This window comes from Corvus moneduloides, chromosome 19 (genome assembly GCF_009650955.1).
Source record: "Corvus moneduloides isolate bCorMon1 chromosome 19, bCorMon1.pri, whole genome shotgun sequence".
Classification (NCBI taxonomy): domain Eukaryota; kingdom Metazoa; phylum Chordata; class Aves; order Passeriformes; family Corvidae; genus Corvus; species Corvus moneduloides.
Genome location: NC_045494.1, coordinates 10580038 through 10597776, shown reverse-complemented (window position 1 = coordinate 10597776; position 17739 = coordinate 10580038). Strand labels below are relative to the sequence as shown.

Below are 17739 nucleotides of genomic sequence, written 5' to 3'. Positions count from 1 at the left end.
GGCACAGCTACACCTGCAGGGTGACACCCCTGCACCCAGCTCTCCCGCTCGGTTGAGCAGGGCTTTGCTGTTTGGACACACCACGTTCTCCTGATGGGTGGCACAGGAGTCATGCCAAGACAAAGGCTGTCTGGCAGATGCCCCCCGGAGGAGCCACAGACTGTCCTGCTCTTCTATTTCCAACAGAACGGTGCTGTGTGTCTCCAGGAGAGGGAGTTTGTGCTTCACCTCGTTCTCCAAGCACTTGCACAGCTGTAAACACAAAGCAAAAATACAACAGCTGTTTCCTTTTCTTGTTCCTTAGAGCAGCCACTCCATCTTTCCCTGGGCCCTTACCACGCTCAAAGCAATGGCCACGTGTGATTTGTATCGGGATTCAAAGGGGAAATGGAGTTGCTTTAAAAAGCAGCACCTCTGTGTTAACAGAATCATGGAACCACTGAGGCTGGAAAAGCCCTCTCAGGCCATCCAGTCCCAGCTGTGCCTGATCCCCACCTTGTCCCCAGCCCAGAGCTCTGAGTGCCACCTCCAGCCCTTCCTGGGACACCTCCAGGGATGGGCACTCCAAACCTCCCTGGGCAGCCCCTGCCAAGGCCTGAGCACCCTTTCCATGGGGAAATTCCTGCTGCTGTCCACCCTGAGCCTCCCCTGGCCCAGCCTGAGGCCGTTCCCTCTCCTCCTGTCCCTGTTCCCTGCGAGCAGAGCCCGACCCCCCCGGCTGCCCCCTCCTGTCAGGGACTTGTGCAGAGCCACAGGGTCCCCCCTGAGCCTCCTTTGCTCCAGCCTGAGCCCCTTTCCCAGCTCCCTCAGCCACTCCTGGGGCTCCAGCCCCTTCCCCAGCTCCATTCCCTTCCCTGGACACGCTCCAGCCTCTCAGTGCCTTTCTTGAGGGGCCCAGAACTGTCCCCAAGACTGGAGGCACCTCAGCAGTGCCAGCACAGAGGGAACCCCCCGGAACACAGGTCTGAGCCCTTCATTTATACTTGCCTGGCCCCCAAAGGACAGACAGGGCTGGGATGAAGGCCAGGGGAAGGTCCCATCAGGGACAAGGTCAGAGTTTTTCTGTGCTGCCTCAGCAGTGACACAGAGGGATCCTCAGTGAAGGCAGTGAAATGCCTGCAGGCAGGAAAACACCCCAGAGAGGGAATGAAGCATGAGTTCAACAAGGAGCAGTTGAGAGGGACTGAAATGTCCACAGATAACATTCCCTCCAGTATGCCCCAGTCACAGGGGAACAGAGCTGAGAGGGATCCGCTCCCTCCTGCAGAGCATGGGACCATCCCATGCAGGGATGGACTCACATACAGCCACCAGCGCCTGTGAGCTCCTTCAGCTGTGCCAGCTTCCTCAGGGCAAACGCCAGGATGCAAAGGCAGGTGGCAGTGCCAAAGGAGCAGAATCCCAGAGCATTCCTAGTTCACAGAACACAGGGCTGTGAGATGAGGAGCTGTGTTCTCTGGTGGCTGCCCAGTCAGGAAGGACCCTCCCTGGTGTGTGCTCAGATTTTGTCTTCTTCCTTCACCAAATGAGGGATCTTGGATTCTGACTGAAGAGTGAGGATAGCAGGTGACCCAAAAATCTTGAAAGTGTTGTGCTGGCAACAAAGAGCTCCAGAAAAAGGCTTGGTGTGGTGGGAACACAGAATTTAGGCAAACTGACAGACTTGAGCTGCGTGAACCTTTCACACTGTGCATCTCTACACAGCAAGACCTTCTTCAGCTCCGTTTGTCTTCCCTGCCTTCCCTTCTCTCGACACAACTGTCACCCTCCAAGTGATGAGACCCTGCAAGAGCTGGTGTCAGGTTATCCATCCATTCCCAACTATTCCAGATCCTGAGCTATGCCATGACCAAGGATCCCTGCAGGATGCTCTGGCTCTCCCCTCTCTGGGCTGAGCACTCTTGGACCGTCCCATCCAGCCCACTGGAGCAGGACAGGAATTCGTGGCCAGGCCCTCTCCCCCAACACTCTTTTTTTCCCAGTGGGGCTGCTGGGGCCCAGTTCTGCCCCCTTGACAGGACAGATTCCAAGCCCTCCACAGCTTCCAGGCAGAAGAGACACATCCCAGCACCGGGCAGTAGGACTTAGCCAGGACTCTCAGATCATGTGGGTCCTGCAGACCTTGACTGCTCTTGCAAAACTAAAGCAGCCATCACAGCTGGGAGCAGCAGCTGCCCTTCCCCTGGCATGTGGGCACGGCCATCTGCCCTCCTCACAGGGACAAGGTGTCCTGAGCCACCAGAACCTCCCTGTGCTGCAAACAGCGCTCGCCTGAGAGGCACCCGAACACACCGAGGGCCCAGCAATCTTCCAGAGAGAGAAAATAAATCCAGGGCTCCCTATACGTCTCTCACTTGGCACAAGCAGATTTGAAGGTTGCTTTCCTCTTCCACCTGGAGGACAGGCCTGGAAGGCAGGTATTCCACAGCTCTCAGTGAACCTTCCCATTCATGTCTGACCTTACAAAATGAAAAAAACAAGGTCACAGTCGCATCTTAGTTTTATTACAACTGACCTGCAGGCAAAAGGATAGAACTGTTACATAAACACTCTGATCCATGTATAATAGCTTAAACAGAGGAGGAAGTCAAACCAGGATACCGGATAAAATATTCGGAAGCTCTTTGAAGCAGTTATGTTCCTGAGCTTCATTTTACAGACAATAAGGCAACATCCCTGCAACATCAGCTTTTTGATATTTTTATACATTTTTTCTATGGTACAAGAAAAAAAAATAATAACCAGAATTCACAATGTACAGTTCTTACACTATTTTCACAGCTTCTGAACACTATACACCTTTTTTTTCTTTTTTTTTTTTAAATAAAGATACATTGCAATAAATGGTGCACCCTTAATAATTTATAATAATCTATGTTGAATAGGCTAAACCTGTCCTGTACAGCCACTCAGGCAACAGCACCTCACTCCTGTCACTGGCACTCCAAATCTTTGCATTTCCATTCCCAGCAAACTGGTCCTGGGCTAGAGAAGGGTCAGCACCAGAGCACAGACCCAGCCACCCCAACAGGGCAGAGCAAGGCAGTCACGTCTGTTTTTGGGGAGGATCCATCTCAGTGCTGGCCCTCTGAAAGGTTTTTGGGCTCCCTGTTACCGGGGAGAAGGGAGTCAGACTTTAATACCCAAAGGGAGGGACAAAGCCCCACACGTGGCTGCCCTTCCTGGGTGTGGGTCTCTTCAGCCCCCACAGCCAGCACCCCTTGAGCCTGGAGCACTTGCAGTCTCATTGTGGGGACTGAAGGCTGGAGAGAGGAGTCACAGCTCCCCAGGGATTTACCTGAGAGAGGCTCTGGGGATGGGGACAGAAAGACTGTTTTAGACATGCTGGGTCTAACTGATCCTTATGCAAGATGCACCAGAGCTGTCGGGAAGGAGCAGTTCCTGCAGAAACCTCTGCCTTGTCTGTTTGGGGAAGACTTTGCTGACTGCCTTGCCTGAGGAGCAGCCCAAGAGGAACATAATCCAGGAAGGGCAGGACCAAGGGATCCCAGAGGCTCACACCAGCCTCAGTGCCAGCAGGAGCAGCTCCGGCAGCCAGCGGGACGCGTCGCCTTTGCGGCCGACAGGCACCAGCCGTGTCTGGGGCACGGCCCCGGCTCTCCTTCCCTGCTGGGATGTGCTGCTTGGTCTTCAGCGCTCGGCTTGGGCTGTTGGCACGGGGTGGCTTTGGTTGGACGTGGGGAGCCCCTCCTTGGGATCCTGCCAGCACCACGGTGTTTCCGTTCCCTCTGCGTCCTGGGTCCGGGCTTGCGGCCGAGCTCTGATGGGAGGTTGCTCTAACACTGATGAAGTCCTACCAAGCACCTAAATCAGACAGCTCAAAATGGAAAGCAGAGACCCTGCAGCCTCCATTTTATCTCTGGTGTGCTACTAAACACCTGAAAACTGCAGTATTTGGGGGGAAAAAAGTTTTCAGGAAAAATTAATCTTTGAAAAATATGTCAACTGAACAGCCAGAAAAGCTTGATGTGCTGTTTCACTTAGGAATGGACCAGAAGATGACAGCTTGCCTGGCCCTGCTGGGCCAGCTGAGAGGAGTTAGGTGCTCCTTCATCTCCACCTCATCTCCTTCTGCACCCAACAGTCTCAGAGAGTTTTGCTCTGGGTGTAGCACCAAGAGCTGTGGAGGTCACAGAAGAGGTTCAATCTCCCCGCAGTGGCGAATTGTCTCCAGCAAGCTCAGCAGGGTGTGACGGGCACAGAGCCCCGTGGCAGCCAGGGCCACCCCTCCATCCTGCCTGCACTGGCGAGAAGGAAGAGCTGAGGTTTGGAGTTGTGAGGGACACGGGGCTGGGAGGGCTGGGCTGGGCCAAAGGCACAAGCACCAGGGCTGGGGACAGCAGGAACACGAGAAACACTGGCCAGCACTCACAGCCATCAGCTGGTGGCCCATTCAAGCAGCTGCAGCCTCTGTGGATGGCACTGGGTGAAGGCAAAGCAAAGCCAGTGGGTGGTGAGCACTGTGCACTATAAACCAGGTCAACAAGCAGGTTAAATTCAATCAAGTAGTTTAATAATTCTTCAGGTCAAAGGTCTTATCTTACCAGGTAACAATTTACAGGACACCTAGTTAAGAGTGAAGAGTGGCTGGCTTGGTAAAAGGAGGAAGAATACATTATGTCCCATCTCAATAGTTTAATGTTAGCCTCTTTCAACGCAACATATTTTTGGTAAAGACATATTCACTATATTTAACATGATCTCTCTTTAACAGGAAGTTCAGCTGAGCATACTGTCCCCAGAAAGTACACTGCGACTGTAAAGCAACAGAATTTCATAGCAGTAAATCTATTGCACTTTGTGAAGAATAAAATTCTCCTTTGCCTTTCCAGCTCCAGAAGGCAAAGCATCTTGTTGGTTAAGCAAGTTCTTCTCCCTCCAGGCAAAGTCTCTTAATGTTCAGACAGACAACGCCTAACTTTTGTTTGTTTGCTTTTTATTATTACTTGAAACAACAATTGGAAGAGTTTGAGAGAAAAATCTTTCCAGTAGCTGCTGAGGAGTCTCCAAGTTTTGAGTCTAGAAATGAATTTTAGGTGCTATCCAATCACGGTCAACAAATAAATGTACTTATTTCCACATTTCATGAGTATGTCCACAAAAGAGCAAGATGAGGTCTCTCTGTGACCAACACTAACACTGTGTGATCAGGTATTACAGGGATGCACTTTATATGTGACAACAGTATACAGACAGGATGGAAATAACACCAATATTATTGCACATGGTGTCTGGGCGAGCATTAAAAACACTGCAATATGTGATGAAAATTCTTTACAGCTTGTTTTCTCTCAGCCCTTTTTCTAGAGTTTGATGTAGCAGCAGTATCAATCCACGTACATTGGAGAGCTGGGAGTTGCTGGCATTTGATCCAGGATTTTACAAACATAGCATGCAACATCCACTGTGCGTTCCTCATACATCAGGATGAAGGGATGTTTCTGGAATCAGATAAAAAACAACAAAGTTACGGTCACCCTCCTGGCATGCGCTCCTCAGATAAAAACTGAGCAGGCAAAGTTGTCTGGGGCAAGAACACGGCTTTGTGGTGGCTGTAGGACACCAGGACATGGCCTGGGCCATGGCTTTTCCACACTGGGAATCCACGTCTGTAACGTGGGAGGTTAATGGAGGTGGGACAGGACTCCAGAGGGTCAGGAGCTGACAGGCAGGAGGTAGTGAGGGTGCAGGACCAGCAGCTCCTCTGTAGCATTGATATTTACTGAAATACTTTCAAGAGAGGTTTCATCATCAGCTTTGTCACAGTGGGGAGAGTGACAGGAGTCACAGGGAGTGGCTTGCAGAGGTCAAACCCAAGCCCTGCTCTCCTGAGCCCTGACCCTATGCTCTGCCCACAGCAGGCAGCACTTGGCAAGATCAGAGCAGCTGATCTCATCAGGGAGGTTCTGGACCAGGACATCAGGCAAACCCCTTTCACATCAGGAGATGTGAAACCCCAGGGCTGATTGTGGAACCAGGGCCTCTGAAGAGGTGCCTTCCAGGTGCCCAGAGCTCCCTGAAGGAGCACAGTTGCCATATGTGACTGATCCAGGCCAAAAGCATTGCTGCCCTCTCTCCTTTAGACCCCCACCACAGACAGGCCCTTCTGCTGCCCAAATCCAGGGCTCGGCTCCTTCAGATCTCACTTCTGCCTGAGCCCAGCCCCGTGTGAGCTGTGTGCTGGAGGCACTGACAGATGCAGCACTGAGAACTCACCAGAAGCTCTTTGTACTTTGGCCTTTTGGACTCGTCCTTTGTAAGGCTAAAGAAAGCATAAAGATAATTAGGAGAACATGGGATCAGGGAAAACATTACAGACATCAAACACAAACTTTTACAGGACACGATGCTGTCGCAGTGGGACTCACCACCTCTGGTTTTCTGGAAAACCCATCCTTGCATTGTGAGTGACCACAGGAGCAACTTCCCTCCCTCCCTCCTCCCTCTCAGCCATCCCAGCTGTGCAGGCAGGGGCTGGGGCTGTGTCTGACACAAATGTCCTGCCATGGAAACTTCCCTCCTTACCATGCCTCTCTCTAGCACAGCCTCTCGGAGGTTTTCTCCTAATTCCTTTCCTGAAGAGCAGTTTCCAAGGTCTGCCCTTCAGTCCCAACCCAGACAAATCCCCTATCACCTCCAAACCACTAAAATGTGAGATGTCCTCACCCATATGCTGGTGCAGGAACATGAAAAGAAGTCAGGAAGTGCTGGACACATGACCCTTGCCAAACACCAGCCAAGAAAACGAGCCAACTCCAAATGCTTTCAGCAGCACACACTTACCACAAGTTGACGAAGTTGATGAAACTTGGGGAAAACTCCCGTTCCTCTGAGTTACTCAGCTGTGGTGGGTCTCCTTTCACTACCTGTGTCAACTGGTCAAATACACTGTTCCACTTGGGGTAGGGGAATCGCCCCGTGGCCAGCTCGTACTGCAGAGAGACAGCAACAGCACCAGGCAGGGTTACATCAGGTAAGTTCAGTCAGGGCAAGAAAATGCCTGCAACGACCTTGAACCCCCCAGAAGGAAGACTGAGATGAGATCCTTCATCCTATTTCCTATATGATTCTAAGCAGAATTTACCCAGCAGTAAGTTCTGCAGCCTGTGTGAGGAACATGGCCAGATTTACCCTGACCAGGCCATGCTTTTGTGCTGGCCATGTCTGCTCCTCCACTGGCTACAAAACAAACCAGTGCAGGAGAATAAAATCCTCCAGTCCCTTCCCAAGCATCCTAACAACCACTAGAGAAAATGGATAATGAGAATAATACAATCATATGATATCTCAAGTTGGAGAGGACCCATAAGGATTCCCAAATCCAACTCCCTGCTCCTCACAGGATAATGAAAATGAGGTTTTTTAAACATCAGTGGTGAAAACAGAAGCTACTGGTTCATACTTAATTGCTTGTGCTTTCTCTTCTGCTTCACAACCTGAAGAAAGTAAGAGCTTCTCACTGTATCAGTGTGTGCAGGTAGCAGTGCTGTGGTTAAGCCAGTGAGGAATCAGAATCCCAGAATCCAGGATTAACCAAAGTCTCTGTGCAGCCAAAGCACAGCAGCTGCCAGGGCTGTCAGAGGCTTATTCACACAGGCTGGGTGCTCTGCTCTGCACCACCACGCTCAGCACCCCTCCTCATCTCAGATTTTGAACACAAAATCCATTTACAATCCAACACCTCTTCCCTGTTCCCATCTTGCTCTCTGCAAAACACGGCTGCAGGGGCTCAGGAGAGCCATCTACCAGGAGAGCATTCAGATTGTTCCTGAGGCTGAAGTGCTCATTTCAATCACAACACCCACAGGAGCTGGGCTGCGCTGCCCACGTGTGACACCCCCACGCTGCACAGGGCAGCCAGGCTGCAGAGCCCCTCACTCACCAGCGTAATCCCCAAGCTCCAGACATCTGAGCGCACGTCGTAGCCTTGCCTGGACGCGCTGGGATCTATCCTTTCCGGCTGAAACAGGAAGAAGGACCAGTCAAGCTCTGTGCCATGCAGGAAGCAACAAGAAGCATCTGCAAACCTAGAAAGAACTCTGAGCCTGGCACAGCTCCGGAGGCAAACCTGTGGCCAGGACAGCCATCCAACCCCAGCAGAGAAACATCTCGAGGAATCACTTAAAACACTGATTTTTATGGAGGTATGGTGTAAAAGGGATCAGAAATGGCAACTTATCACAGTCCAATGCGTCGGGTTTTTCTTCTTTTTGCACAAATACCTTGAAAAATTGTGACTGTCTTATTTATTCAGTTTTGTTTAACTTTGGGATCTCTTTAGCACGAAGTCTCACTTTCTCTGTTTTCACAGCCAAGTTGTTCCCAAGGGATCATAAGAACTGGAATCAACATCTCATCCACCACCCTGGGGAGTGAGGCTTAGCAGCATCTACCAGAACTCTTCTCCCCATCCAGTGCTGGTTGCCAAACCTAAGAAACTATTAAAAACAATGTGCTTTAAGAAAATCTCCTCTTAACAAGGTTTTGGTCATCCCTTGAAGGCAACTATGATGTTACAAGGCTTTAAGACATCCAAAATGCCTTTCATAGAAAGCAATATTGAGCCAGACATGGGTGATTCACACCTAAGAGCAAGTTATCCAGAGATGAACCAGCAAAAAACATCTTTATGCCTTGCATGTCATCTTTATGAGAAACCTCAGTCTGCCTTCTTCAGTTAAAAATATAATAATTAACGTGTCAAAAGAAACAGGGTCTCATTCAGTTTTGACTACAACAATAATAGAGATACCTGAGCAATAAATTCTAAATTAAGGGGCACAGGCAATATCCTGAAAGCCCTGGTTGCTTTGTAAGATACATTTTAATACAATTTCATGGCAGATGCAGCAGAAAAGTGCAGCAGCAGCTGACCCAGCCCTGAACTCTACTGGGGACACATCATGATGTCTGGAAGCTGCCACCAGCTCTGGACACATCAAATTACGAGGATGCTGGCCTGGCCAGTGCTGTGACCCCTACACCACAAATGCACAGGGATGTGCCACAGCAGAGCAGCTGCCAGGCTGCAGATGAAGGAGGGGACTGCACAGGGAGCAGCTGCTCTGGGCAGGGCCAAACTGCTCAAAGGGACTGGTGGGATGGGCAGCACTGGTGAGACAGAGCTGGTGTCTCAGGCACCCATGAGGGGCACCCTGCTCCTGTGACCGAACAGAGCACCGGGGATTTGGCCCTAGACCATGGTGGCACAGTTAAAGGGAAAGCAGGACAGACCAAAATAAATCCCATCTAAATACAGAGCAGGAAGAATGCTGAGAATTTTCCATGTAGATCACATGGGAGCAATTAACACCAAGGAAGGAAGAGTCACCATGTCACACTCTGGGGACCTGGACGAGGGCTGCAGACAAAGCCTGGCTCAGGCCAGGTGTCCTTCTAATGCCAAGTGCAAGCAGGAAAGAACATGGCTGAGGTGGAGAGCCATCTCTGGATGTGCTCATGGGGTGAAGGGACGGGGTATGGATGCATCAGAGACAGGTACAGGCTGCCAAGGGGCTGCTAGAGGTGAAGTGCCTAATTTCATGTGAATCTTGCTTCTTATGTGCAGTGAAGCTTATTAAGCTTGGGGATCTCCTCCTGAGCACACAGGACTCACAGAAGCTGAGCTCATTGCTAAAGCCTGGGTTTAGGAGCACAGATGTGAGTCATTCACACAAGCAACCGAGGCACCACAGTCACACTGTGCTGGGTAAAATCTCTTCTAAGGTCATACCCTCCTCTCCAGGTGACCAAGGACAAAGCTGTGAACACTGTGTTCCCTCTGGGTCTGTATGGCAGTGACAGTCACTGCAGGGGTCACGCAGCATCCTATGCCACAGCTTGCCCTGGTCCCAGGGAAATGACCCAGCTCCTTGGCCAGGGAGTGACACAGAAGAGCAAAGGACACACGATGTGATGAGTGAAGAGCTGCCCAGTCCCTCTGCACCGCCAGGACAGCAGCAGAGACGCTGGCTCTGCGTGCATCACTTCTGCACCTAGACAGGAGAGCAGAGTAGTGTATCAAAAAATACTTCAGCCAAAATATTCATCTCTGCTTGGATGTTGAATTCAGATGTTCCTTTCAAAATCCCCTCTGTTCTTTAATTTCCTGTCCCTCCCCCTTGCCCAGGCCAGCCATGAAGCCCATGACTGCCCAGAGATTATCAGCAGAGATCATATTTCCAGAGAATGGCCTTTCCTCCCCTCCTATTTCCTTTACATATTTACTCCGAGAGAACCTTTCATTTAAAAACTTCTCCAGCAGCATTTTCCAGGTGGAGACACTGCTTTCCGTTCGCATGGGGCTGCCATCCCCTCCCAGCTGGCTTTCCTAACCACACCTGAATTCCTTGATCCCAACAGCAGGAAAGTGATGGGCTGGTGGACAGAGCACACCTGCTAGTCACAGATTGACAGCAACATTATTGAAGGCAACCAGGTCCCATTGGGCTTGGCACAGCATATTCTCAACAACCTGATTTGTCTTGTTAGAAAAGGCAAATGTGGCCATAATAAAGCTGGCCTAGTGCAGGGCATGGTCTGGACCCCAACCAACTCAAGCACAAATAATTTGCATCAGTAAATGCTTCACCTGACAGAGTTCAGAGTGGAACTGCTGTGTGTTGAGTGGGAAGGATTTACAGTGGAACCTCAAAGGTGGCCTTAGCTTACGGCTACTAATATCCATGAAAATATAAAATAAGCGTTGCTAAATGCAGAGTTTCATAAAAACTATTGCTAGTGTGACACATAAGGACTCCTGGAAAACCAGTGTGTCTGGAGTGTTTGGTAAGCTGGGTTCTGGCTGGCTGCTGACTCACAGGAGCAGACAAAGAACAGGGAACACTCAGGAGGGACAGAGGATCCTAGGACAGGAAAGCAGGAAACCCCAGGGGAGCACCAGTGTGTAGCTGGGGCAACATGGTGGGAACAGCTGCTCCTGTGACATAAACCACAGGTGAGACCAACACAGGGAGTTTGCACAATTCCAGGGTCTACATTTGCAAAAGGATGTTGAAAAAATGGGAGCTTATAGCCCAGCCATAAAACACAAGCTGATCTGCCTTAAGGGAATAAGGTGCTCAGCCCCTAATCTCCTCAAAGAAAAGCTCAAGAGGTGACTACATCCGAGGCAGAAAGTACCTGCTGGGGCAAAGGGCTCCGACAAGAACAGGGCTCCTTAACTCTGCAAATGGAGAAGAAACCATAGCCCACAGCCAGCCATTAACACAAGAGTTACTCATATTAAATGGAGGTATTAGGAGCATAATGAATAACCAGGACAACTTTATGGGCACTGTGGCAGATTCTCCAGCACCTGAAGAGGCATCTTTAATGCAGGACTTCGGAGATCTTCCCTGTCTGGTGTTATTTTGAAAGGCCAGCATCCAGTACCCTAGAGCTTAACACACATCCCTCTTGGCATCTTCACCACCCTGATGGTCACATTCTGGCTTCCAATCAGCCTTCTGGGAGCTTATCAGGGCAGCAGGGGCTACCCTGGGCCACCCCAGCACAGCCAGTCAAGCCCTGAGCACGGCAAATCTGCAGCAGCCAGGAGCTGTTTCCAGCTGAACACCCAGTGTCTCCTGAGAGCAGCTATCTCCCAGACCTGACTTTTAGGCACTTCCCCTTAAATCCCAGTAGCCAAAATTATGTTTTTTTCCCCTGCTTTTAATACTCTCTTCCACAGAACTCATGTCCTGCCTGCAACACTTTGGGCAAGCAGTCAGCTTACACAGGTGGCTCCTGCCACAAGTTGCTATAAGCTGCCTGTGCAGCCAAGCATCTGAAGGGCCAAGGAGGAAAATCCCATCCTGCCGTGTCCCTGGCAGGACAAGGGTGGGAACACTGAGGCTCCAGCCCAGGCTCAGCACTGCAGCAGGGCTGCCAGGCACAGGCTCCACACCGTGTGATCTCAGGGGCCACGTCTGAACAGGAGAAGTCCCACGCAGGGCAAACCTCAGGGACGATTTTCGCCAGTGAATGAGTAAGCAGAGGTCACATTCCAAGCTGAAAGCATGTGGGTGGCAGCAGTGGCACACGAGTGGGGATGGCTGCACTCACAGCTCAGGCATCTCCCCAGCATTTGCTTCATCACAGGCAGCAAAGCCTGCATTCAGTCTGCCCTGCTTGCAGAGGGATGGTGCCACATGTCTCTCAGTCTCCTCCCAAATCTGTTTTCTCAGTCATAAAAAACTATGGCTGGGTGCCAAGTTTCAGAGGCAAGCGGAAAAAATAAAAAGTCCAACATACAGTAATATTCAGGAGCATCCAAGACGATGAATTCAAACCCACAGTGAAGAAAACTGACTGACTGAGCCTGGTTAAAACCTGGGCATTGGGACAGGAATGCAAAGCTCAAACAGGCTCTTTTTTTTAGTGGCTCTGCTTGGGAAGAGGATTCAGAGAACTCCTGCATCCCTACAGCCTTCCCCTCCACGGCTGGGAAAGAGGGGTCAGAGCTGTCATTGTCACCTGCTTTGGGAAATTTTCCTTTTCCTTACATGGCCTGATCTCTGCCTGAACATCTGAACACAAGGACATCCAGCTGGCCCTGATACCGATGCCAGCAGTGACTGTCCACCTTCACCAGGGAGAAGTGAGAAGCCACAGTTTTGCAGCCAGAGGCTCCAAGCTGACCTGGAAAAAGGACCTGAGTGACCAAGGATGACAGTGACACCATCACACTCTACTCCTGGAGGTCTCGAAGGAGCAGGGCAGGGCAGGACATCCATCCTCATGCTGGCTGGGTCCCCTCCTCTGCCCCTGCCTAAACCAAGCACTTTCAGTCTCACCCTTCCTCTCTGGGTTCACCGCAGCATTGAGAATGCAAAAGCAGTCATGTCACAAAGGCCACCAGCCCCAGCCTGGCACACAGAGCCCACTTCTAGCCAGAGGCAAGGCAGGGACCACAGGGAGCAGGACACAGGGAGGGTGCAGGGCTGGCCAGGAGCAACCTCAGCTCCTTGCTGGGTGAAGGCTGTGGAACCCCACCTGGAGCAAACCCCCAGCACAGGGCACGGGTGAGGAGGGCTCAGAACAGCCCAGGCTGCTCCAGGGGTCAGCGGCTGCCTGGGAACTTGGTCCTGCCTTTCTTTCCTTCAGAGAACACGAGGTACCAACACGTAGGCCTTTGCTCACTGTAACAATTGCAGGGGAACTGAAAGCCAAAAGCAAAACAAACTCCCAGTGCTGCAGCGCCAAGGCTGAGGCGCCGCTCACTGTGACAGCTCCAACAATTTTGGTTCAAGCACACAGCACTTGCTTGGCAGCTGGACATGGCTTCTGCTGCCTCCTCAGACCACTCGCAGCCAGACTGGCTGACATCCAGTGTCATTCTTACCAACAGCTATGTGGGGACCAGGTTCCTTCAGGGGGCAAGTGCCATGGGGTTGGTGGGCCTTGCAAAACAAGACACTATCATCAGGGAGAAGCATCCAGCAGCCCTTAGCAGAGCCTCCCTGGCTGAACAGAGCTACTACTCTTGGCCTATTTTACACTAAAAAAAATACTGTTTTCCTTTTGAGAGGAGTGTGGCGGCCTGACTCCTTCCCAGGTATATCCAGCTTTGATCACAGCATCCCTTCAGGCACAGCCTCTGCTGGCTTGGAGAAACAGCTGGCAGATGTGCCTGCACACTGGGGACATCTCCCCATTTCCCAGGCTTCCCAGTACATGGAAACGCGTCACTGAGGCTGGAGGGCAGCAGGGAAGAGGGCAGTCGTCTCCCACATCGCTTGCCAGCTGCTGGCTGCCCCACAAACCCTGTGCCATGCCAAGGCTCTGAAAAACACCAACTGAACTGCAACACTTTTGCTCACTTAAAAGTCCACCCAAGTCTGGAGCTGCTGATGGAGCTGCACAAATCACAGAGAGCACATGGACAGACAGACAGGAAGAAGGAAAACCAAAGGAAGCACTCGCCCACCCACGTCCCAGGGGAAAGGAAGCACTGCAGCGATTTACAGACCTGTCAGGAACTGTCATAGCATAACTATACCAACAGCTTGAGCAGAGCTGACCACCTACCCACAGCTCAAAGAAAGATCAGAGTCAGGGCAGACAGGTTTTGCCTTGGACACCACAGTCAAATAAAAACCATCTGAGAGCCATGGCTTGGGCCAGATGGGAACCCTACCTTAAAAGAGAGGTATTTTCCTTTTTTCTACATGGTGGTAGATAAAAAGAATTCAGAAAACAGAATTTTTCATCATAAAGAGCCACAAATATGCAACAAAAATTAAATACAGGCACTAAAATGGAAGTTATATGAACAGCAGCAGGCATACAGCTCCCTGCACAAGGTACCCCTGGCTCATGTGAGAGCAGAGATGCATTTTCAAAGCACCCTGAAGAAGCACTGAAGGGTTTAAAACCCTCAGACAGCTTCCAAAATCACCACTACAGCTTTTCTCTCCGGGAGGGGGAGGGCAGCAAACAAGCAGGACAGACTCCCAGGAGCCACAACTCAGCCCCAGCAATTTCCACACAGCTGCTCTGCTACTGCTGCTCTCCAGAATCACATTCTCCTGGAATGAAGTTCTGGCACACTTTGGAATTAAAGTGGTTTACAAAAATCACTATAATTCTGCTCTGCAATAACTCCTGTGACATAATCTTACCAGAGCAAATGGATTTCTTGCAGACCAAGACAAACCCGCACTCTGACAGCCCTGCTCCCCCGGGTGCTGGTGTTTTGGAACTGCTGGAAGGCACAGAGCTCCTCTCCACTCCAGCACCACAGCCCTGGCAGCAGCAGAGGAACCCAGCAAAAACCCAGGAATTTGGTCACTTTGCCACAGCCTGGATGACACTGCCACAGCAGCGCTCAATCCAGAGCTCAGTTTCATCCAGGAGAGGGGTGTTCATCCCGCAGGAAACAGGCTGAGGATGGGGGGGGTGAGATCCCACAGAGCCCAGGGCTCATCCCACTCACCGCCATGTACGGCCGGCACCCTGCATCCCGCGTTTTGGCAATGGAGTCCACGAGCTGTCCGCTAATGCCAAAGTCACAGAGTTTAATATTTCCATTTCTGTCCAGAAGAATATTGGAAGGTTTGATGTCTGCAGGGGAAAGAAATTTAAAGCAGTAAGTCACGGCTGGAGGTTTCGATTTCAAGCAGAGCAGCTGCAGAGGATCGAGGCCGGCAGTGCCACGCCGTCGCCGTCACCCTTGGCGCTGGCACCCGGGATCCTGTGGGAGCACGAGGGGATGGAGCCAGCCCCAGAGATGCCACGTGCCCAAAGGCAGAAGCAGATGCCCAACCAACCCGAGAATCACACTTACATGGAAAAAGCACAGGCTGGAGGGGCAACAGAACAGGCTCTTGTTCAAAACCTGCACTCAGACCCGCGGCGGTGCAGGTGCTATTTACACTTTAAAGGCCACTAACAATTCTTGCAATTATTTTAACAGAAAAGAAGAAAAGACATGAACTCAAAAAAAAAAGACACGAAGAACTCACCTCTGTGAATGATTTTCAAGTTTTCTTTTAAGTGGTTTAGTGCTTTCACAGTCTAGGAAAGAAAAATAGATGAAAAATAAGCAGATGTCGTAAGAGTCCTGTGATTATTAAATTTCTGGAACTCCAAGAACAGGGGGGAAAAGCATTTAATACATTGAGATATCAATGCTGTAATGTGCCACGTAATAAAAGCAATTTTCTCTGATCTTTTTCTGCAAACAGAAGGTGATATAAGAGAGAGCATGGACTTCAGTGAACACACATGCCCTGTGACCTGGAAAGATCCCACTCTGGGAGAGGGAAGCAAGGGGTGAAGCCTGAATAATCTCTGTTGTTAATTATCCTGAGCAATAATTTATTTCAAGCCCTATGCTGTATTTTTTTTCAGCAGGTCACAACTATTTCAATTACCTGACTTTTCATTAGGCCAGAACTTGCAGGTTAAATCAAGAAAACATCAGCCAGGTTCTCCAGTGCTTTTGGGAGCCTTTGCACAAGACTGCCAGAAGCCTCTCTGGTCTGGGCTGGTGCCTGTGCTGCTGGTGCCCACATTCAAGCAGACAGAGCAGGATGCTGGTCCTGGGGTCTGTTTATGAACTGATTACTGACCCCAGGACCTCCTTTTACACCATGCAACACACTGTGGAAAAGTCAGGAGCACCCTGGAGAACCATTCCCAGTGTGGTGCAAACAGCAGCAGCAGTTCTACTCCACAGACCAACCAGCTTTTCACATGGAGAGTGATCAGAACTTTTCAATTATCTTCAACAAAAAGGTTTAATGAAATACTCACAGCTAAAGTGATTTTGCCTAAGATTTCTTCTGGAATAACATCATCTAATACACTATATACATATTTGTAAAACTTATCAAACGAGGTAGACATGAGCTCCATACAGATCCAACAGTCACCCTGGAAAGAGAAAAGAATCTGTGTTACTGTTGAGATAAAAATGAGAAATACAAATCCAGAGAGCATACAGAGACCTGCTGAATCCAATGAAATACATTAACAGCAGCATGCATTCGATGGAAAGGCTGGAATTCAGCTTGATTAGTTTTAGCAATTTGCTCCCAACTCCATTCACAGCAGAGGCATCTACCTGCCCCGCTCACATCTGGCTCAAGGCATGGGATGACATGCTGGTTGGGACAAACTGCACACTCCTGTGGTAAAAGCAACAAATAGAGGAGAAACTTCCCCAAGTCATTACCCTATTGAAGGCAGATTTTTCCTGACCAAAGAAAACACAAACCAACCCAACTCTACGTTAACACATGGAAATAAAATTACGAACCCTAGGAATTTTGCTGGAGGAGTGGCAAAGGCCCCAGCTCCATCCTGCACAGCCAAATGACTTTGGTGTGAAACAATCTCCTCATTCTCTCATGCTCAGGAGAGCCAGGAGCAATTCTCCAGTTAAATTTAGCTGGTGGAAAAGCTTGTAGAGCCACATGTTTTAAGGCCAGAAAAGGCTTTTCTGCCACTCAGATTGACCTTCTGTGAAACACAAACCAATGAGCTGCACCTGCCAAGTTGCTCCAGCCCAGAAGTTTGGGTTAGGGGGAACAGAGGTGCCCAGTAAAGGTGTTGCCAAACACCACATGCTGGTGTGGGCAGAGGCAGCAGTGCCTCCCAACTTGGCCTTGGGCTGCTCACACATGTGCAAGGCCCTTTGCACAACACTGACAGCAAACTGCAGGAAGGACCCCGTGTACCACCAGTGTCACAGGTGCTGCTGCTCTGGCGACAGCAAATCCAGCACTACCTCCTGTCAAAGGAGGGATGCTGACTCCAAAGGACAGCCTCCCCCTTCCCAGAAGAGGGGAGTTGCTTTCCTAGGAAGGGCTGAGCTGACAGTGGGATGTCTGGCTGGGGAAGAAGACTTTGGTTTACAGCCATGGGCAGCTCCAGTTTCTGCTGCTCATTTGGCACCAAGCTTTTCACATCAGCTCAAGGCAAAGCAGGAGCTGATGTCATCCACTCAAGGGCTGCTACAAGCCTGAGTCCAGAAAACTCTCATTTCACCAAAAAAAAGCAGCAGATGGAGTAAGTGCTGTGACAGACATGGAGACATCACAGTGAAAGAGGCCAGAGCAGCACAGCAGGATGAGGGCATGACCTGGAAAAAGGTGAACCTGGGCTGTTAGAGACTGTAGTTGGCTATGGAGGAAGCTGGCTAAGGAACTGTTCAGATTTAAACTGCAGAAATTAAATTGGGCAATGCATGTATAAAATTTCTCTTTTCTG

The 17739-nt window shown here is 50.4% G+C and overlaps 1 protein-coding gene across 1 annotated transcript in view; it reads right to left on the bottom strand.

Moving 5' to 3' along the window:
- Nucleotides 1-2482: 2482 nt before the first annotated feature.
- MAP2K4 (mitogen-activated protein kinase kinase 4) overlaps nucleotides 2483-17739 on the bottom strand; it is a 76057-nt gene continuing 60800 nt past the window's right edge. The window contains exons 5-11 of the mRNA XM_032129011.1: nucleotides 16282-16401; nucleotides 15489-15540; nucleotides 14960-15087; nucleotides 7904-7981; nucleotides 6805-6953; nucleotides 6238-6283; nucleotides 2483-5462 (exon numbers count right to left, since the gene is read on the bottom strand). Of these exons, the coding sequence (XP_031984902.1) occupies nucleotides 5349-5462; nucleotides 6238-6283; nucleotides 6805-6953; nucleotides 7904-7981; nucleotides 14960-15087; nucleotides 15489-15540; nucleotides 16282-16401 (687 nt within the window). The 3' untranslated portion in view covers nucleotides 2483-5348. The remainder of the gene's footprint in view (nucleotides 5463-6237; nucleotides 6284-6804; nucleotides 6954-7903; nucleotides 7982-14959; nucleotides 15088-15488; nucleotides 15541-16281; nucleotides 16402-17739) is intronic.